This window comes from Cynara cardunculus (genome assembly GCF_001531365.2).
Source record: "Cynara cardunculus var. scolymus isolate 2C chromosome LG 12, CcrdV1, whole genome shotgun sequence".
In the NCBI taxonomy this organism is placed as follows: Eukaryota; Viridiplantae; Streptophyta; class Magnoliopsida; order Asterales; family Asteraceae; genus Cynara; species Cynara cardunculus.
In genome coordinates, this window is record NC_037539.1 from 4,110,569 (window position 1) to 4,133,051 (window position 22,483).

At 33.1% G+C, this 22,483-nt stretch overlaps 3 protein-coding genes across 5 annotated transcripts in view; 1 reads left to right on the forward strand and 2 right to left on the reverse strand.

The window, feature by feature from the left end:
• Nucleotides 1–870: 870 nt before the first annotated feature.
• LOC112522913 (probable sugar phosphate/phosphate translocator At1g06470) lies at nucleotides 871–8,936 on the forward strand. Of its 3 annotated transcripts, XM_025132249.1 has the most exons (13): nucleotides 871–1,114; nucleotides 1,287–1,913; nucleotides 2,009–2,178; nucleotides 3,134–3,219; nucleotides 3,376–3,425; nucleotides 4,222–4,289; nucleotides 5,231–5,331; nucleotides 5,728–5,740; nucleotides 6,096–6,301; nucleotides 6,874–6,960; nucleotides 7,366–7,460; nucleotides 7,964–8,101; nucleotides 8,487–8,936. In XM_025132249.1, exons 2-12 carry the CDS (start codon nucleotides 1,666–1,668, stop codon nucleotides 8,079–8,081), a joined length of 1,242 nt encoding a protein of 413 aa, XP_024988017.1. In that variant the 5' UTR covers nucleotides 871–1,114; nucleotides 1,287–1,665; the 3' UTR covers nucleotides 8,082–8,101; nucleotides 8,487–8,936. The 3 variants fall into 3 exon arrangements, with proteins under 3 accessions (XP_024988017.1, XP_024988016.1, XP_024988018.1); XM_025132248.1 differs by having other exon boundaries at nucleotides 871–1,913; XM_025132250.1 differs by having other exon boundaries at nucleotides 871–1,913; nucleotides 6,117–6,301.
• An 860-nt stretch (nucleotides 8,937–9,796) lies between these two features.
• Nucleotides 9,797–14,664, reverse strand: LOC112522799 (aspartate aminotransferase, mitochondrial). The gene is made up of 10 exons (XM_025132109.1): nucleotides 14,386–14,664; nucleotides 14,177–14,262; nucleotides 13,023–13,229; nucleotides 12,786–12,891; nucleotides 12,581–12,685; nucleotides 12,331–12,503; nucleotides 11,077–11,236; nucleotides 10,409–10,504; nucleotides 10,228–10,322; nucleotides 9,797–10,133 (listed from the first exon to the last, which is right to left on the reverse strand). The coding sequence occupies exons 1-10, from the start codon at nucleotides 14,560–14,562 to the stop codon at nucleotides 10,061–10,063; spliced, it is 1,278 nt and encodes a 425-aa protein (XP_024987877.1). The 5' UTR covers nucleotides 14,563–14,664; the 3' UTR covers nucleotides 9,797–10,060.
• A 7,240-nt stretch (nucleotides 14,665–21,904) lies between these two features.
• The window catches only part of LOC112522779 (protodermal factor 1-like), a 2,663-nt gene continuing 2,084 nt past the window's right edge, over nucleotides 21,905–22,483 (reverse strand). Inside the window, exon 7 of the mRNA XM_025132087.1 lies at nucleotides 21,905–22,241. Coding sequence (XP_024987855.1) covers nucleotides 21,905–22,241 — 337 coding nt within the window. The remainder of the gene's footprint in view (nucleotides 22,242–22,483) is intronic.

A 22,483-nucleotide genomic window follows, 5' to 3' on the forward strand; every position in this document is an offset into this window, starting at 1 on the left:
AGTTCCATGGAAAGAGTAAGCATATCGGAGTAAGGTTTCATTTCCTTAGAGAGCTGGTAAGTGATGGGGTTATAAAGTTGAGCTTCTGTAGCTCAAAGAACCAAGTTGCAGATGTTATGACGAAACCGTTGAAGCTGGACCAGTTTGAAAAGTTTCGAAGCATGCTCGGAGTAATGGAAGTTGGTGCAATAAGCTAAATGCAGATGCTTAGCTCAAGGGAGGGATTGATGGTCAAAGAGTATTTATCTATTTTATTTTGAATTAGTCCAATAAGTCCTAGTATTTGGGGAAGTCCTAGTCTTGTGGGTAACTCCCTGATTTTCTYTTTTCAGTTTTGCTTCCTGTTTTGTATTGGCTATAAAAGCCTTTCATAGCTTCTTTAATAAAGCAATCTCTTCCAACTACTAATCTTTGTGTGATCAGTTTTTGAGTTCTCAACAGTTTTGGTATTCTCGATGATTGCAAGTAAGAAGAACCAAAACACATAGTATATAAAATCTCAATAAAATAACAAAAAAATACTAAAAATCATCAAATTCAGATACATATACTTTGGAAACGAAATTGCTAGAAAATCATGTACAAAATATAAGCAAAATATTACTTACCATTTTAAAATCAAAATTGGTACTACCCTTGTTTAATGAAGTCGTTGTGCCTCGTAACTTGCAACCCTAATCTTGGTTTTAACCGACTAATCTTGGGTTTATAACCGGTTTTATCATGATCTCAAGATTCACGGGGTGGAAAATCTTGGCCTACAAATTCCCAATCAGTCCCAAATCTTTGGGGTTTAGTTTAGTTTTAGATCGTAAATGGACATCATGATGACAGATTCAGATTCAGATTCGGTAAATTTCAGACAACATCTTTATCCAAAGAAAGGTTCTTTTTTCAAAATCTTGACTTGAAATTTACTGAAAGGATCCATCCATCCTCTTTACTTTGAGAGAGAGCCACTTGGGAACAAGAAAAGACGTTGACAACAAACCTAATAACCCATAATATTCAGAGGCCTCTTTTTTTCTCTAACCCATTTCAAGATCTCTCTTATAACTTCCACGAATTCCGTCGGTGGATCATAGAAACTGGGTTCCACCAATATTGTACCCAGGTATGTTTTCTTTATTGAACTTTGATGATGGTTTAGATGCTGGAGTACACACTTCTTGATTTGATTTCTTGATGTTTATGCTTTTCAACTCCAATAAGAAAGCAATCTATGTTAGATATGGGAAATTATGAGCTCCCTTTTGGATTTCTGATTGAGCATTTGATCAAAGCAGGTCATATTTACAAGATTTCGATCACTTGGATTCGTGGGTTCGGTTTGAATTTGGCTAAGATCTGAGGGTTTAGGTTTGACATAGCAATATAGGCTATTGATGTGCTTTTAAGTGTGGAATCTAAGTTGTTGAAGTGAACATGATGTGGTTGGGGCTTTGATGGCTCTGACCATAGTTCAGAAACCAGATTGAAGAGATTAAAGAATTCAGTTTCCGTTTCTTGGAATCCAAGTTGTTCTCCCTGAATGCATTTGAAGAAGACTCCATTTCCAGTTGCAAGAGTTTGTGGAAGTTGTCAAGTTGCATTCCACAAAGATAATTTAGAATGTGGTGAAAACTGAAAACAAGCATAGTAGATCCTCAGTTCAGTGGTGTAAAGATGAACGGTAGTAGCAATGCGGAAATGGGTTCTACTCTTAGCCCTAGGAGAGCAAATATAAAAGAGAAGTGTGCTTCTTTTGATATTGAAAATGATTCTGATGGAGGGCTGAAATACCCAGATACCAATTATGTTGATAAACATAAAGCTGTTCTAACAAGCTCCAAGAACCCCATTGTTGCTGCTGATGTACTCAAGACATTATTTTTCATACTTGTTTGGTACACATTCAGTACATTCTTGACATTGTAAGTCATCTTTTTATCATTTGACTATAAAATTTAGTTAGGGATGATGCCATCTTGAATTGCAGTCTTAGAATGTGTTTCTTAATGATTTTTAGGTATAATAAGACTTTACTGGGAGATGATATGGGAAGATTCCCAGCTCCTTTGTTAATGAACACAATTCATTTTGCAATGCAAGCTGTTTTTTCGAAGGCCATCACTTGCTTTTGGTCCCAAAGATTCAAACCAACTGTAACTATGTCATGGAAGGACTACTTTATGAGAGGTAAAGCATCTTCCGCAATTCTTGCTCTTGTTCTATTATGTAAGCATTTAAAGATTGTAATGAATTTGCATTTCAACATTCTATCTCTAGGTACTATCTTCTGCAGATGTTAAATTCTTGTACATTTGAGTTAGATCTTGTAGGTCCTAGGTTAGACTAGGGGTCTGTAGTTATTCCTACCTCGGTTATGTTTTCTTGTACTTGCTTCTGTCTGTATGTTTTCTTTGTTGTTTGTTTGTCTGTTTCGAGTGGTGTTGCTTACTTTCAACTTTTTTCCATTCTTTATCACCGTCGTTCAGTTTTCTTTCTTTAAGTTATTCGTATGTTCTTTCTCCACATTTACATTTCTTTTTGAGCAAGTTTTACCCTTTCTTTCTGCAAACATTGCACAAGCGGGGGGTCTTCACGTATACAGCCACCAGCATACACCCCCCCAATCTAAAAAACTTACTGGGTCTGTTTGGTTTGGTGTCTTTCTTAGGGCATGTTTGTTAGCAGCTTAATGAGCTTAACGGGACTCACAACTTATTCGGTCAGCTATACATGACTGTTTTGTAGTGGCTAAATGATATAGAAAGTGGCTTATTCAGTAAGCTTTTAGGGGGAAGCTTTATGCAGAAAGTTGAATTTTTTCCAAACCTGCCCCTTCCAATTAAAAATCACACTTCTTCCATCTATGAAACAACCTTCCCAATCTATGCATACAGATCAATCAACACAAACGACTTTATCCATACAGGATTTAATGGAAAACCAACCAAACGGCCCCTTACTTGGGGTGTCTTATGGAAGACCTGTACTGAGAATAGTTTCTTTTCTGCTCTTCCATTTATATCCTTTTTATTTCCTACGGTTTAATGCAACCAATTAGAAGCTTTAATTATTCCCGCCTCTTGGTCACATTTCATTAACTCCTCTAATAACTAATGCTACAGATCCACTTTGACTTTCACAGTTGTACCAACAGCTCTCGGAACAGCACTGGATATCAACTTAAGCAATGCATCACTTGTTTTCATCTCTGTTACATTTGCTACCATGGTTGGTCCTCTTTCTCTCTTATCTCCATTTTGAAACGGTTGGCTTTTGGATCAAACAAATGAACCATCCTGCTCCCATTTTGCTCTTGGATCCTAATAGATCATATACTACGGGAAAAGCTGCGTTATTTTACTAAATTCCTCTTTCATTTTGCAGTGTAAATCTGCTGCTCCTATATTTCTCCTAATATTTGCATTTGCATTCAGGTAATATTATTTATAAATGTTGAAAGGATTACTATGTTAATGCAATTATTATTGGTTGAAAACAAAATCTGATTATTACATCAAAATGTAGGAAAGGGTATTACTCTCTCTCTTCCATGATAAGTGACCTGGTTTGACTTTAAGAGCCAAATAGATTCCTCATCAACTCTAGATATGATGACTTTATTTGATTTCTTGTAAACAAATGACAACACATTAAACTATCCAATAATCATGGCTAGTATAGTGTTAAAAGCTATAATTATTTTATTAATTTTGAATTAATTCTTATGGAATGGAGGGAACATAGAAGAAATTTGAAGCTATTTCCTCTATTTCTTTGGGGAAACTTTCTATTTATTTCACACATTTCTCACAAGCTGAGGGTCTACATGGAAATAGCCACTCTACTCTTTGAGGGTAGAGGTCAGGTCTGTGTGCATCCCACCCTACGCAGACGCCACACCTTCGGGTAGGATATACTGGGCTCATTTGGTTTGGTCGGGTTATAGTCTTATAGAAAATATATGTGGTATAAGCATAACCGGTGGCGAAGTTAACAGCTGGGCAACCTCCAATGGCCCTGAGGTGACTCGAACCCATGACCAATGGGGAGCAAACCCAAGGCCTAACCAGTTGAGCTACGACCAAGGGTCATAACAAACCCCAACTTTCTTTACAGTCCATATGACTGTTTAGTAAAAGCTTTCCTGCTTTCCTAAAGTATTTATGCATTTTCTATACTTTTTTACAAGTCTTGATTATGGTAACCTGATTTCTACCAATTCTTGTGTAGGTTGGAGTCTCCAAGCTTTAAACTTTTGGGAATTATGTTGATAATATCCTCTGGGGTTTTATTAACAGGTATGATATTTTTTAGGCAAATAACTGCTACTACCAATTTGAACTATCAACATTGGTCCCTCTTTAGGTAAATTCGTATAACTGATAGGCAATGACAACTTAGGTGGTGTTTGGTTCACATAATGGAATCAATCAGAATTGGAATCTGTCAAAGGAATTGGAATAGGATTTAATTGGTTTTGACCATGCGCTTCTTGCATGAATTGGAATGGAATCTGTCAAAGAATTAGATTTTGTTTGCTTGGTTCGCTAAATATTAATTCAGAATTATAATAATTTAGTGATAAATTACCAAAACGTCCCTTTATAATCTATTTGTTTGGTTCGTTGAATATAATAGCGGTGGTGGTGTGGAGGCGGTAGTAGTGTCAATGGTAGTGGTGCTACCGTGCTAGCAGTGGTGGTAATGGTGGTGGTGGTGGCAACTTGACGGTGGCAACGATGACGATGGTGGTGATGACAACCATCATGGTGAGATGGAATGAGATTGAGTAAATATTAGAGCATTAGTTTTTCTTAAAAGGTGGGACGAAGGAATTGGAATTTCTTGCTAGAACTGAAGGAATTTACATTCCACCATATGTGGAATCCGAATTCCTTAACAAAACTCAAAGAATGAACTATGTATGACTGGAATTTGGTCAATGGAATTGACTATTCCAAGTCCTTCAAGTTCCGTCCGATTCCAACGAACCAAACGCCACCTTACATTCTAATTAGTTTGAAATGAGGTAATAATTTGTTTCATTCCTTAATGACGGGAATCACTTACCGATTTGTGTGTCTGCCATGATCCATACATATGCTGGTTACATCTATAAATTGCACTGAAACCAAATCAAACGAACCCAATATATTTCACTAGGAAGTTGCATATGTGTATGTGAATGCCTGTAATAATCTCTTCTTGGTCCTGACATCTATCATCATCATGATTACAGTTGCAAGAGAGACCGAGTTTGATTTATGGGGTTTCATTTTTGTTATGCTTGCGGCTGTTATGTCTGGTTTCCGTTGGAGCATGACCCAGATCCTTCTTCAGGTACGTCTTATCTCTGATTATGATGATTATACAATATGATTTAGGGGTGGGTTCAAGAGAGAACACTAAAGAAAAGGAGAACAAGGGAACCCATCTGAATCATCCATCTATTTTAGTCCAACTGTTGTGAATAATAGGGAAGGTTACATTTTGCCGAAACTAAATCCATGATTACAGGGGGGGTCTACATTCGAATCTGGCCATCTACTTTTTCGATTCAACGGTTGATAGAGGGTCCCTTGGTTCTTTTTTTCCGTGTTCTCTCTTGAACCTCCCTCTTTGATTTTGTTTGTCATTACTCAGTTCATTTCTTGAATGTTTCTCTTTTTACTTATACATGTTTCTGTTTTTGCTCGGTTGGACAACAAATTGGTCTGATTCCTTATCAACCTAAAGAAAGAGGTCTATGGTAAGTGTTTTCCTTGCAATTTCGAGTATTTATTATTGTGTTAAATGAGGTATTCAAACAAAGATGCATATATGGCTAAATGACCTGTCAAGTTTTTTCTTTAAATCCATGATCTTCTGACAAGTTTGAGGATGTCACTGTTTAACAGATGAATGTCCCTTTGATACACAAGAATGCGTAGAATCTTGTCGGAAGGGCATTTATTTAAAAAGCACTTCTTCAGATATATAATTATATACTAGGCTCGTTTGGTTTAATTTGGTTTGCTGTCTTTGTGATTTTGGAGGATTGACTTTTATGCAGTTAGTTTACAGTGGTACGACTCATAAACAAAAATGTTGTTATGTATTTTTAGATTTTCTTGTTTCTTTAACAGGTTTGAAAAATCCCCTGACCTTGATGAGCTATGTAACTCCTGTAATGGCCCTGTTAACGGCTTTTCTCTCTCTGGCTTTGGATCCCTGGGACGAATTCAGAAGTAGCAGTTACTTTGATAGCTCATGGCATATCATGCGGAGTTGCTTCTTGATGCTTTTTGGGGGAACGCTCGCCTTTTTTATGGTAAAGTTTTCTGCTTTATCATTTGCTCCTGCCATTTTCTGTAATATGATAGTTTTTTAGTTCTTGATACACTCGAAGGGTTTGAATGGAGACATGAAGATTCGTTATTTTTTATTTGCATATCAATATCTAGCGATAAATTTGTATTTCTATTATGCCATATGAACGATAGGGGATTGAAGATTCTAAGTTTTCAGTTTATGTAGATCTTTAGGAGACCAATGTTACTAGATTATCGGGTTCATTTGAGAGACGTAAATAGTTTGAGACAGTGAGAACCTGCTATTCGTAATGAATATGCATGATAGTCATGATGAATGGGTATTCATGTATGTTTATGTACATTCATCATGAATAGTTGGTTCTGATGGTTATCAAAATGTTTATGGTTTCTAAATGGAAGTTTACCTGAACTCCTATTACTCATTGCCGATTTCTTGTGAATTTCAGTTTGACCAATCTTTTCTTTATTCTATCATTGTACTCGTATCTATAGGAGTAGGACCATGAAAGTTTTCTAGATAAAAAGTGTTAACGCCGTTAAGGAACTCTGCCCGTCATACTTATTGCAGGTTTTAACGGAGTACATCCTTGTTTCAGTAACAAGTGCAGTAACGGTGACCATAGCTGGAGTTGTAAAGGAAGCCGTCACTATACTGGTATGATGCAATCTTTAGTGTTTCGACACTACTTCATTCGTTAGCAGCATTTACTTTGTTTTCCCAAAAAAAATTCAATTCTTTATGCAATTTGGAGCATGGATTCTGACCATTTCGAGAGAAAAAAACAGTTGGAACATGAAATGCCAAGCGAACGTGCATTATTATCGGGTTATTTAGGAGAATTACCTTCTAACAGAGGAAATATCTGTGTACATCCTACCCTCTAGACCCTACCTCTGCATGGGATTTACTGGTTTGGTTTGGTTTGGTTTGGTTTGGTTTGGTTTGTATTTGATAATCGAAGTTAATGCACTATGGTGATTAGTTTATCCACATATTGAGGATGCTAATGATGTAAATTTCTTTTTTTATTTTGTTAATCATTTTGTTATGCATGTTTAGGTAGCGGTATTTTACTTCCACGACGAATTTACATGGCTGAAAGGAGCGGGTCTTGTTACGATCATGCTTGGTGTGAGTCTATTCAACTGGTACAAGTAAGTGATCAGAAAAATCAGACACTCATCTCTCACGTCACGAATTTACAAATCTTTAACAACATTCGTTTATCACGTTAGAATCACTCGTTATGTGTTTTATGGGCCATTGTTGACCTTTTTCACAAGTTAGGGGTCTTCTCGGAAACAGTCTCTCTGTCTCAGACAGGTAAGGTTTGTGTACATCAGACCCTAACTTGGTGTGGGATAGACGGAGTTTGTTTGGTTTGGTTTGGTTGTGGGCCATTCTTGAGTGGTTTCTTATAACATTCGTTGTAGTTTTTGTGTGTGTGTGTAGTCCCGATCATTAGCAAACCTTTTAATTCATACAAACCAATCTTAACCGTCCATCTAGTCTAATGAATATTTGCTTCTCGATTGTTTCCTAATCTAAAGCATTGATCATAATGAATGAACTGTGATCATTCTATAAATATCCAGATCATAATAAATGAATCCTCACCATTTTCATACGTGTATATATGTATTTTGTGATGTATCAGGTATGAGAAGGTGCAGAAGGAAAAACTCGGTGTAGGTGAGTTGCCCGAATCTCGAACCAATATCACTGCGAAATACACTATTCTCGAGGAGGCAGATGATGAGGAAACTAGCCCTTGATCACACTGCTCCCATCATATGTAAGATTTCTTTTTTCTTTCTTGTTTTAGTTTATTACGTGGAAATGGTCAGGTTCAAATGAGAACTATAATATTTTGAGATGATAAATATTGTGGTAGATATTCACAATGAATATAGTGATATTCATAATGAATAATATATGAATAACTCATGAAAATAGTTGGTTTTTAGATTCTAAAAAACATTTACAGTTCTCATTTGAACTTTTATCTCGTTACAAAACCCAATGTGTTACTCCATCTGCTCCAAAAAAAGCAACGTTTTCTATTTTGGGTTGTCCCGCAAAAATGGAATATTTTGTGTTTTATCTTTCAAAATTCCAATCCAAATTCACGCTTGTTAGCAAGTAAAATCGCATCTTCATAATCTTTACTTCGGTTGTAGGAAACATTCCGTAGCTCAATCAGCCAAATCTACGGGTACTTTGACGGATGGAAATACGTAGTTTCATGCTCGTTATTTGCCAAAGGTAGATTTCGACAATTAGCCTAAACGATTCAAAGCTCATAGGTACTATATCACTATGATTCTACATATTTTTGACGAAGATGGAGAAAAGTCGAGTTATTTGATCATCACAAGTAAACAAGAGTATGGACCATGTACATCGTCCACCCGTGTATGCACTACGATTTTGTTTTCATTCGGGTTTTCCACGGAGAAACGCTATATCCCGCAATCATTATACATTTAGTCAGTATACCATTTTTGAATTTGGTTCAGTTTTGTTGTAGGTAAAACACAATACATCTGTATCATCACTCTCTTGTTGTAAAAGACCTTTGTCGAGTATATGTTGGTTCTTTCGCTTTACGATCATGGGTCGTGTTTGAACTTGTATAGTAAGTTGAGGCTCGAGAGAGCTTTGTGTGCTCGTGGAACATCTGATCGTTTGCTAAGAAAATTGTACTCGGATTGATCAAGTTTACCAAACAAACCTGGTAAACACATCTCTAAATTATTGAGAGTTAGCTTATTCTAGGGGGAGATTTACGTAGAAAGTCAAGGTTTTTTTTAAACCCGCCCCTCCCAATTAAAAAATAAGGCTCATTTCATCTATGAAAAAAAACTCTCCTAAACAAAAATCTTCCTGATTTATACACAACAGCTTTATCCATACATGACTTGATGAAAAACCATCCACACAGCTCCTAACCAATTGACGAACGGGAAATAAAGACCTGAACCGGCTATCACCGGTCAAAAGGACCAGCTTTCACCACCTCTAAGATTATCTTTCCTTGAACAACAAATGTAGTACCACAACAAATTCTACAACATAACCCTTTTTTTTATTAACCTAAATATTCAACCCGCTATGCGAGCCAATTAATCCCAGGACGACCACCTGTTTTGCAGATAGCCTGGAGTCACTGCATTTGAACCTCCGTGGCCACAAGAGGATTTTTATTCCTCCTTGGATTTGAACCTAGAACCTCCTGGTACTTTTGACCTTTGGAGCCAAGCTCAAACCAATCAGGCACCACCCTTATGGTTAAACATAACCTTTAAGACAGGCTAAACCGGTAAATAAAGACAAGACCTTGGAGACGAGGTCGCGAATTCAAATCTCCTCAAGGTCACCAAGAATTTTCCAGACCATTATCTTTAGGGCCCCATGAATAAGTCAAGGTACGCACAAATTGGCCCAGACATCCAAAGTTATAAAAAAAACAAATTATAGAACATAGACATCACCGTAACGGATATGATTTAATCGAACAAATGAATCCAGCTTTAACCGCTACCAACATATAACTTTTTATGTGCTTCCATAAAATAAACTAGTCAAAAATTCACTACCATAACAAGACAATCAATACACTATCCAACTACAAACAACCATAACTCATGGCCTCTTTATTTTCTTTCAAAAAGCAAAGGATGATACCTGATTCTAGTTTTAACCAAAATCTTGTAAGTAATCTCAACTTCAATGCAATATGTATGTCTGTAAATTAAGCACCTTTTGTAACTTCATGGATAGCTTTGGCCAAATACTCAACGTTGCCGGTTGTCACCCCTGCCATACTGTACCATATATATATGTCGATTAAATTTCAACTCAAAAACAAGTGAAATTGATAAATTGAATGACTTTTTTTATCTGGGGTGTTGGCATTACCTGATACGGCCATTGCGGGTCATATAAATATGGTATTCATTTGTCAAGCGATCAACTTGTTCTGGGGTCATCCCGCTATAGCAGAACATGCCAATCTGTTTAACCATACAAAATGTGATTTGGGTCATCAGAACTAAACAGATGAATATGATATGACTGAAGGAGAAGTTGGTATGATTACCTGTTTAGTTATGTGCTCCCATGAAAGGGGAGAACCCAATTTTTCAATGTTTTCCTTAAGAGCACTTCTCATTCCGATGATACGGTCAGCCATACCCTGCAAAGTGAAAAGATGGTTTAAAGGAGAAAAAGTACCCAAGGTGTTAAATATTTGCATTCCGACTCTAAATTAGAACGTTGACATGTTGTTTCCTAATTGTCTTCACCCATTAGACAAGCTAGCTATCATGCTATCTAGATCTTATGCCATTTTATAGATCAGAAATTTTATTCTGATGTCACTCTTACTAACCTTGTTCATCCGTATTTGTCTCCTCTACACGCTTTTTTTACTGTTAACTTCCTAGGCTTTGTTGCTTACGCGAACAATATGGCCTCCAAAATACGAACAAAATGTATTTTGATGAATTCTTTTGCCATGAACGGGAATACTTCAAGGATGTTCCTTTATCAAGTTATTTATGTGTACAAGTGTATGTCACACCCATGTTTTACCACATCACAAAATGCCATTACCCACACACCCATTAGACTAACTATTATGCCATTTTATAGAGCAGAAATTTAATTGTGATAAAAAGAGGTAGAAAGAGCAAGTAAATAAGAGATAAAAGGGTCAAGAGTATCTTGACTTCCAATTAAATAAGAGATTAAAAGGACTGTGAGTACCTTGACTTCCTTGAGCCACAATTGCTTTAGCTCTGGATCACCAAGGATGGTTGAAACTATAAGAGCACCATGAACGGGTGGATTACTGTACATGGGTCTCGCAAGTTGCTGCAATTGACTTTTCACAGCCACAGCTTGTTTTTCATCTTCACATACCAAACTACAGAGAGAATTTTGCATCAAGCAGAAGGATTGCAAAGATCATATAGACATATAGTCCGGTCATAAGGCACTCGAGAAAATCAGAGGCAAATAACTAGATGAGCGTGTGACCGTTTTAATAATATGTTCTCTAGCATTTATTTGAAGTATTCATAGGAAACAAACTGTGGAAAGCCATACATTTTCTATACACATGTTCACTTTTCTTACTGCATTTGACACCAACATTTTGCACACTTGGACTAATGCTAGCGGATGGAAAAATTACTTGATTATCTGTATCACAGCTATGCAAAACATAAACAATTACTATTTAATTCAAATAGATAACCACACTTGATACTGGGGACATACATCAAAGTAAGTCCGTAACACTTTAGTCCTTTTAGAAGTTCTTTAACAATTAAAGTTAATTACTAATGTCAAATAGTAAGGAATCAAATCAGATACTTCAGCTTAGGGTAATAAAAATCAGATCGAGTGGTAGGGTTCTGATTAAAAGTTTCTGGAATAACTTTAAAGAAGACTCTAAAACGATTAATAGAGCTTGTGCACAATAAAGAGAAACCTCAAGTGCAATGGACACTTTAAAGTTAAAGGTACAGGTAATGACAGAAATAAGCTTTTCACGAACTGTATTTTTCTGTTTTAATGAGCTCATGTCTCACTAGTGGTTGAATGTTCATTAGTTGTCTTCCTTTAGACCCTATGGCCAGGGAGTTCGATTATCATAGCCAAGAAAAAGGTTGTTGAAGGTCTACCGGCATAAACTACAAGCACTCTCCATGAGTAAAAACAGTATATTCTTATAGTTAATAAAAAGAGTGTGCCGGTAGCCTAAATTCCAACAAAAAGATAATGAATTGCAACTACAATAACAACCTCTACTCCTGAAGTGAGCTGCCATTTTGTCAAGTGATTAAAGAGTACTTTAAACTTGTGCAAAGTTGGTTCTATGTTGTTGTCCTTGTGAGAGCAAAAAGAGGTCATTTCCTAAATAAATAAGACTTCCAACTTTCAAGAGATCGAATGACGATTTTAAAGAATTCAAATTAGAGGCTCATGCATACAAATAAGTAATAAAGAAATCACCTAAGGCAGCCAACTCTCTGGCCGTAAAGACCCATATTCTTGGCATATGATTGAGAGCATCCAATTAAATGACCATCTTCAAGGAAAATCCTGATGGATTTTGCATCCCTCTCTGGATCTCCACTTGCAAATCCTTGATAGGCCATGTCGAAGAAAGCAAAATGACCTTTGACCTGAAGATAGTAACATTTTAAGACTAATGACTTAAATAGAGGAGATACAAGTATCAATCAAGGCTAGGCTTGTCGACCTTAAACTGGTAAGATATTTCTTTCCATTGTTCCACTGTAGGATCAACTCCGGTAGGATTATGAGCACAAGCATGCAGCAAAAAGAATGATCCATTTGGTGCATTCTAAGCAACAGGCAAGAAAACAATGAAGAAGCATCAATAATTATTTCCAAAAGAGATTATGCTCCTTAAACAAGTCCACAAATCAAAGTATTCTTGATACCTTAACATCATCCATCAGTGAGGCAAAATCAAGACCTTTTGATTCTGGATGGTAATAATGGAATGTCCTTTGTGGTACATTAGCATCTCTCCAAATGTTATGGTGACTGAAATTCACATCATAAGCCAACAAAATTAGATCGCAACAAAAAATATATAGCTAGTCACATTCAAACTTCAAACCAAATCTTATGTAAGAAGTTCTAGTATAGACTTGAGCAGAGATCAAAGTACTTACTTGGCCCACGTAGGGACTGGAATATAGATCTGAGAATCAGGGGAAAAGCGTTTCTGGAAGTCTGCAAAAAGTCGGCAGGCACCAGTGCCAGACAGAGCTTGTACCGCTGCAATTCGCTTGTCTTTGATCAAGTCAGAATCATCCCCATAGGCTAACTTCAGTGTTTCTTCAACCATCTTGTTGCTTCCTCCCATTGGAAGATACTCCCTGAAGTTGGATATAGTTAAACAATAATCAAACTACAAAAATATAATGAAAACATTAGCAAAGTTAGTGAACTTCAGTTCACTTGATTAGAAAATTCATAAAATTCAGTGTTCATGGAAAAACGTGGGTAATTTATACAAGAAAAAGCTTGGATCCCTGAACACCATTCAAGTCCTCATATTCACAAAGTAGATATAGCTTTTCCAATTAATCAATACCAGCATCTTGAAACGTTCCATGAATAAGAACCTCTAAATACATCCATCTAACCAAAGCTTCAATCAGATACTTCCCTCTAGCAACCATATTAAATTAAATGCATTCAGACTTGGATGATGCCAAAGAGCTTAAAACTTGAACAAAGCTGCTGGAAAAAAATGCTCCAAAGATGCATCTAGTCAGCATATTTATGTGACCGGAGTCCATGATAATGGAATATGGGTGTAGCACTAATAGCTCGCCTAACGGGTACCCACTCAGAAGTCTGACCCTCCTTTACAATCACCAAGAAAAACAAATACCACTCATAATACCTTAGAAACGATATAGATGGTGATCAAAAGCCATGGACAATAAAGGAATCTTATTATCTTGAAAAAAGCAAATAAAAGAGGGTAAAAAAGATAAGGATCGGACCACTAAAAATTGATAAGCATGAAGCATCATATCATGTAAGTATGTAAATCAATGTTAGCATTACTTCTAAGCAAGAATTAGTTACTCAAAAAATAACCCATAAGTTTTTATGGAAAACCCTTCTCCCAAAACTGAAATTAACAACTCTAGAGGAGAAGTGCACTGTACAACTTTCTCTGCATGGGGCATAAATCACTATAGCATAATTCTTCTGATCTGCCCGAATTTTTTATTTCTATCCTGGATTATTAAATAAAATTGACGAATGAAATCGATACCCAAATCAAAAAGGAGTAGCTGGTGTAACACACATGTTCATGTTTCCGGCAATCCGTCTCTCGGCTTCTCTGACACAATCAAGAACTACAGGCTTCCCGTTATCATCACGATAAGCTCCCTGATAATCAACACATTAAAGAACAAAATAACAACTAAATTATCTAAACAGGAACAAACTTCGGGTTTGATCGGTAAAAATCAGGATCCTTCGTGAGAGTGAAAATGGAGAGACGAGACTTACAACTCCAACATTAACTTTATCAGGATTCGGATCTGCGAGAAAAGCTTCAGTCACACCAAGAATAGGATCTTTCGGTGCAGGCTCAACGTTTTTCCACCACGACGACATGGATCGCGTGGCATGTACAGCCGAGCTCGAGCTCAGGATTCGTCTGGTGATTGCTGTCCGGAGAGCCATCGATCAAGGATTCACGATGCTGTCGCTCTCTCTCTCTCTCTGTGTATTCTGCAGTCGCCGGAGTTGAAATCCGGTTGCGTTGGTCGGCTCTTCGTAGAGAGAGTGAGCCGTCTTAATTCTTAAATGGACCCAGGAAGTAACTACAGACATTGAAATGCGTGAATATAGTCTCAGCCTCAGCTCAGCTTTCACCTCTTTTCCTTTTTTGATTTTGGAATATATTTTAGAAATTGCGTTTTTTATTTTTATAGTTACAATTTATATCTTGATATTAATTGCTATTTTTATGTATAAAGATAAAATAAGAAAAAAATTATAAACCATAGATATTAAAATAATAGTAAATTATAAATTATAAAAGCAAAAATCGTAATTTTTAACTCATAATTCATAAACATATTATATCTTTTGTCCAATTAAAAAAATATTATATATGTGATACAACCAAAAGAATTCAACTTTTTAAGGTAAATGTTTGTCTTATTATAAGCTCTCAATGGATCTTTAAAAAAAAAATTAAAAGTCAAAATCTTTATAAAAAAAATGTATTCGTCTCCAATAAATTCTTTATTTTAAAGAAACCAATATTGATTATAATATTAAAAATATTTCATTTATTTATTAAAATTTTATTTTTTCTTTAAATATTTATTCTTAAAGTTTTCTATTAATGTTCTCACTTGGTCATTATTTTTGGGTGGGTGATATCTATATTTGAAGAAAAAACTTTTTATCTCTCATATTTTTTTTTCATTTTGGAGATAGTTGTGGAGAAACTGTTGTAACAAAATATAAGCTAAAAAATCTAATTTTCTCCATTTTTGAAAAAAGTTGTTGGAGATGTTCTTAGCAAACTAGTTATAAAAAGTTCTTATTTTTTTTTTAAAAATGAATAAATAAAACTTAAAATCTTTATATATATATATATATATATATATATATACTATATTATAAAGCATTTGACAAAAAACTTTTAAAACCCATTTTTTATATATAAAATAATATTTATTTAAGCATATTACTTAAAATTCAATATTACAAATAAATTGTGCATAAGTACAACTTATTAAAGCTCTATGTTTGAAATAGTGTAACTAACTGTGGATAAAAAATAATCAAATAAATGATAAACATCTCATTTTAAAATATAAAAAATCTAAAATATGATTAGGATAATTATTGAGTTCTAACAGAATACTTAATTATTATCTTAATAAAAAAATATTATTAAACTTACATATTAAGTTACTTCGTTACGTTAAATTAAATTATAATAGAAAAATTGAATTAAAAAATATACAAATGATAACTTTTAAACAGTTAATTTGTACTAATATTGATAAAAAAAATTACAAATTTTATATGATATTTTCAAATTTATATTTTATTTAAAAATAAAAACATTATTGTTTTCTCAAAAACACGTAAATCATATTATATCAACATAGATAAAAAAACAAAATAAAACATTGAAATGGAAATGTGTTTTAATGCATTGCACGAGTACCCTTCTAGTATGTATATATATATACACACACACACACATATATGGATTTATCTTTAACAGATTCTTTAAATTAAATATTTTATCATTAATTATATTATTAAAATATTTTATACATGTATTAAAATGCTAGTTTTTGTATCAAACATTGAACATCAATGGTTTTTATTTGTGAAAATATAATAAAAATTGTTTTATCTCTCGTCATTTTTGTTGCTGGGGAATTCTCCAAATTTGAAAATTTTCACATTCACTTTCATGTTTTTTTGTTCGAACAAATGGGGTTTTCTGGAAGGAAAAATATATAGAGTTCCATTTTTTTCATTTTAGAGAATTTGTTGGAACTCCATTTGTTCAAACAGATTCTTTAAAATGGAAAAAAATAGAGCTTTTATTCTCTATTTTGTTTGAAAAGATTTTCTATAATGTTTTTTAAATTAAATAAAACTATAGAAAGTTCAAAATTCAAAGAATTATCTAAAAAATGATGTGAGGAGAGAACAATTAATTATTGTTACTTTACATAAAATCATTTTAAAAAGTGTATTGAAATTATAAATTTACTAAAAAGGTATTCATGCAATGCAACAATATATATCTCGATTGTAATGCATTGTTTTATTTTTTTTGGTCTCTGTCGATGTTATAATACGAAGTTATGTGGTTTGGAACAAGCAATAATGTTTTTTTAATAAAATATAAATTTGAAATATCATAAAAATAAAAAAAATTACAAAAGTTCTCATTTTTTGGTGTAATTTTTTTAATTCATTTTTTTAATTATAGTTTAATTTAGATCTAATGACGAAGTAATTTATTTTTTGTTTTAATATTTATGAAAATAATAACTAAGTATTTTGTTTGAACTTAATAATTATCCTAATTATATTTTAAATATATTTAAAACGAGAATTTTATTCTGTATTTAATTATATTTATCTATAGTTAGTTACACGAGTTCAAATATAAAGCTTAATAAGTTATATTTATGTACAATTTACTTGTAATCTTGAATTTTAATTAATATGTATCAATAAACAGAACTTCATGTATAAAAAATGGTTTTTAAAAGTTTTTGTCAAATGTTTTATAATACAGTATATTTAAATATTTTAATAATATAATAAATGTTGAAAATCAAAATCTCTAAATAAAAAAATAACATTCAACTACAACATTTGTTACATTTTAGCAACTATAGCAATAATTTTATTATTAAAATATTCAATATATTTAATACACCAACACCTTTTTAAACAAACTTTCAAACAGTCAAACAAATTTCACATGAAATAGTAATTTCTAGAACACTATTAATTAAATAATAACTTATAATAAACTATAAATAAATTTAGAGATTTTTATCAGTTTTTTTTTCTTTTTTCTATTTTAGCATACAAGATATCATAGTTGTTGAAGCAAAAAATTACTAAAATCTCTCTTTTCTCCATTTTAGCATAACTTGAAAAATGCTCTAATATAGAGAATTTGTTGGAAATAAATATTGTATCCCGATTTTACACTTTTGGTATGATTTTCTATAAGTTTTATATATTTGGTATCAATGGTTCTTATTTCATTTTAGTTTTATTACTTTATATGAATTTAATTTATTCGAGAGTATTGTTCAAAACACTAATATATACAAGGGTGTGTGTGTATTTATACATGTGTTTGCATATGCGTGTGGGTGTGTGCCGCCTTAGGGCACGCCTTGAAAAACACCATAACCTCGCTGTAACTCATAAGGCTTGAGACTTGACATCGCCTCCATGTCATTTATAACCTTGAATAATATGAGAATTTCAAATAGAATTTTGAAAATTTTATCTAAAATGAAGAATTGAAATTTAAAATATTAAATAAAATTATATTCAACTTCAATAATTTTTTATTTTAAAAACTATAATATTAATTAAATTATTCCATACATGTAAAATAATATTATTTAACCACAAGGGTGGTGTCTGGTTGGTTTGAGCTTTGCTCCAAATGTCAAAAGTACCTGGAGATCACAGGTTCAAATCCAAGGGTGAATAAAAAATACCCTTGTGGCCACGGAGGTTCAAATGCAATGACTCCGAACTATCTGCAAAACAGATGGTCGTCCTGAGATTAGTCGGCTCGCATAGTGGATTGGATATTCAGGTTAATAAAAAAATATTATTTTATCTTTTAGATGTTTAATTTAACCCTTTTTTTTATTAGTGGGGTATAATAAAAAATAATTTATTTCCATTAAACATCTAATTTCAAATTTTTATTGATGGAATATATTGAAAAAAATATATATCTCCCATAATAACCATTTTTGGGAAGTTTACTAAACTTGGAGAATTCACATCCTCACTATAATAAAATTGAGTTTATAAGACAATTATTAATTTCAAAGCTTTTTATTAGAGTATTTTATAAGACTCAATTTACAGGACCAAAAAAATGATCATATTTGAAAAGGGTTGTAATAAGTTTATAGAATGTTTTTTAGCGTCTTAACAAGTTTTATGGGGCACTTTTAATGTCCCACTACCTATTTTATAAGACACTTTTGAAAAAGTGTCATATAAACCATCTTTTTATAAGACACTTGTTTTTATAAAACATTTTTTTCAAATAGTGTCATATAAAATAGCTAATGAGACGCTTTGTTTTAGAAACGTCATATAAAACTTGTTAAGACACCCAAAAACGTTCTATAAACTTATTACAACGTATTTAAATAAGACAAAAATCAGATTTTATAATTTAATTTAATGCATCGTTAAATAGACAAAAAATTATTTATAAAAAAAACAAAGTTTGGGCGTCCACACAAAGCTACAATTCCAAGAAACTTTTTCTCTTGAACATAAATAAAGAAATTTGTCTAACGTTTTAAGATGATTCGCTACCGAGTTGTTTCTCGTGAAGTCTTCTAATAATCTATCGTATTTTACGAGCATTCAAATACACTAAACACTCTTACAAAGTTGATACTTCAAATTCACCGAGTGCCGAAAATCAAGTAGCAGACATAAGCAAAGAGGAACCAACAAAATACAATGCTTTTGAAAAAAACGAAGTGCAATTGAAAAAACTAGACATGGGAATGGGTCCTGACCCGTCGGGGAACCCGGTCCACCTGTCCCGGTCAGGGACAGGGATTCCCCGCTAAATCGGGGATTGGGACGGGGATCCACATTTGTCTCAAACCAGGGATGGGGACGGGTATCATACTTCCCGTCCCGCCCCATACCCGTTATATATATTAATTAATAAATATTATATATATTTATACATATATATGTATATTGTTTATTTCGATTAAAACGGTAATTCATAATTTCTTATTTCCTAACTAGGTTTATAATCTAAAATTGTTATTTTTTGGATGTTAATATGTAATATTATAGATGTCAAATCAAAATATAATCACTCGATGAGTTTAGTATATTACTCGATATGGTTTTATATTACTTAATATCTTTTGGTACATGTGACTTTAAGTTTTTTTTGTATTAAATTGATTTTTTTTTGTTTTAGGTTATTAATTCTTATATAAAGTTGTGGTTTTTTGTATTAAATTAAAAATCATTTTGATTTTAGGTTTATTGAAAATGTTTGAGATTTAAACATGTATCGTCTCTCACATATTTAATTTAAAATAACTTACATAAACGGGAAAAAATCCTCATTTTCCCCGTTGGGGATGGATATGTGATTATATTCCCGGTGGAGATGGGGATTGTGATGGGGGGCTAAGTAATGGTTTTGTACTCGAATTTGTACGAAAGGCTTGTTTTATCGTAACATTTATAATCAAGATTAAATAGCGTAGTACCATGAAAACAAACCGGTAAATCTATAAATTCTTCTACTCTTTCACCTGCCAGCAGTTTTTTTTTTTCCCGAGTTATATCTCTGTATACATAATCCAACCAAAAGAACCTAATACATCTTAACCAGCTAAAAATAGATTTTAAGATAAGACATATAAATAAATATCAGCTATATATATTTATATATACTAGAAAGGTACTCGTGCAATACCGTGAGATACATATTTATTTTAATGTTTCGTTTTATCTTTCGTCTATGTTGATATAATATGATTTATGTGGTTTTGGAAAAGATAACGTTTTTACTTTTGAATAAAAATAAATTTGAAGATATCATAAAAATATGAAAAATATATCGATATTAATATCAAATTAACTATTTAAAAGTTATTATTTTTTTATTATACTATAATTTAGGTCAAATGAAATAATTTATTTTTGGCTTAACAATAATTTTTCTATAAAGATAATGATTCTGTTAGAACTCAATAATTATCCTAATTATATTTTAGGGTTTTTATATTTAAGATGTGAGATCTATCTTGTATTTGATTATATTTATCTACAGTTAATTATACGAATTCAAAAATGAAGTTTTAATAAGTTTTATTTACGTATAATTTACTTGTAATATTGAATTTTAAGTAATATGCATTAATACACATTACTCCATATATAAATGATTTTTAAGAATTTTTATCAAATACTTTATAATAATGTTTTTTGAAATTATTGTACATGAAAGTTAATGTTGTTGTTAGTAAAGTACACAAGCATTGACTTATGTTATGGTGGTGCATTACTCTTTTAAGAGCAAATCCACCAACCCTTTCTAATGCCTACAAACAATACTTTTTTCTAGTATATAATATTTATATACGACAAATGCAACAAATAAACTCACACATCCTCTTTATCTATTATGAGGTTTGAACCCCTGACCTTCTAGAAGGCCAAGGGCTACGATACCGCTAGGCCAAATGCCTTTTGATTAGAAACCATATCTTTGTTGCTTAATATAATGTTCTTAATTGGTTTGACCAACACCTAACATCTACTAAGATAAAATCGACTTTATTGAAAGGTAATTGTACGTTTCAATAAAATGGTTTATGTATAAGATTCAAATTTATACGATCAAATAACCGTGTTTCTTATATAAAAATGTTGCAATGAGTTGATTAGACGTTTTTGGACATCCAAACAAGTTTGATTTTGTATAATATGTCTCCCTTAACCATATGTCTTAATGATTTTGCATAACTCTTAATGGTTCTAAAACCCTCTGAATGATTTTGTATCATATGTCTCCCTTAACCATTTACCGCCCTAATTTCATTGTAAACAATTACCAAACAATTATATTTCATTTTGTCCTATATCATAAGAGCCTATTAATCATTTTGCACCAAATCATTCAGCAATTGTCAAACATCTTCTTACCCGATAAATGTAAGTTGGAGTGTGGACTCTCACCGATAAGCACTTACCGACTAAGAGGCTGTTTACCTAAATGCTTAACCCGATAAGTACTATAATTTATTTTATTGGGTAAGATTGTAGTACATCAAAACATATCTTATACAATAATTTATCTGGTAAGCGCTTACCCGGGTAAGAGTCGTCACCCTCACTTACCGGGTAAGACTACTCCATCCTTATCATCGCTCTTACCGAGTAAGATTCTTGGCCTTTGCCATGTTCATCCGGTGAGGAAAATTACCTGGTAAGTACTTATATACCAGGTAAACATTTAGCAAACGGCCCCTAAATGTTTGGATAAACAACCTTAAATCTTGTTAAAAAAGCTTATTAATTATTACATACAAAGCGAATTTTATTGTGGTGAAAACTTTTTTTTCCATTTATGACCAACCAAAATTTATATGATAAACCATGTAAACATGGTGTAGAACATCATCACTGTAGCTGCTAATTAGCAAGATATCAATCCCATCATGTCACACAACAAATTTAAAGCAAGCTTGGTAATAAAATAGACACAAATGGATACAATCGATTAAGCTCTAGGTGTTAGATGACCCTCATTCGCTAGCCGGAAAACCTCGGCTTGAGCCGCTGCTGCCTTGTTCGAGGCCAAGGCTGATACGAAACTGTCCCGGACATGGTTGGTTCTGAAGGGGAAGTTCATGTTGACGATGGAGTTGAGATAAGCAGCGGTTCCTTCACGGTAGAGTGCACCGTAGCCATCGGTTCTCGTGTTCGAAAGTGCTTCTAGAAAGTTCATGTCGGTTCCGAACCCGGGAATAAGGTTACCCAATCCCATGACTCTGCCGATTGCATTCCGCCACCACCCGAACAGATCGGTGAGGAATCGTTGGTGTTGCCTCCAGAAACTGTATGTTTATATAAGGAAACGTATATAAATCAAATTATTCATATATGAATTTATGAAAATTCTCGAAAAGATTTTGTCTAGTGAAATGATGTAGAAAAAGGATAAACCTTCCAAAAAAGAACACACACATGTATGTGTCCATATATATATATATATATATATATATATATACTCATTTTGATTCCATGAGACCATTTTTTGAGACCATTTTTTTATATTTGAAACTTAAAAAAAAAATAC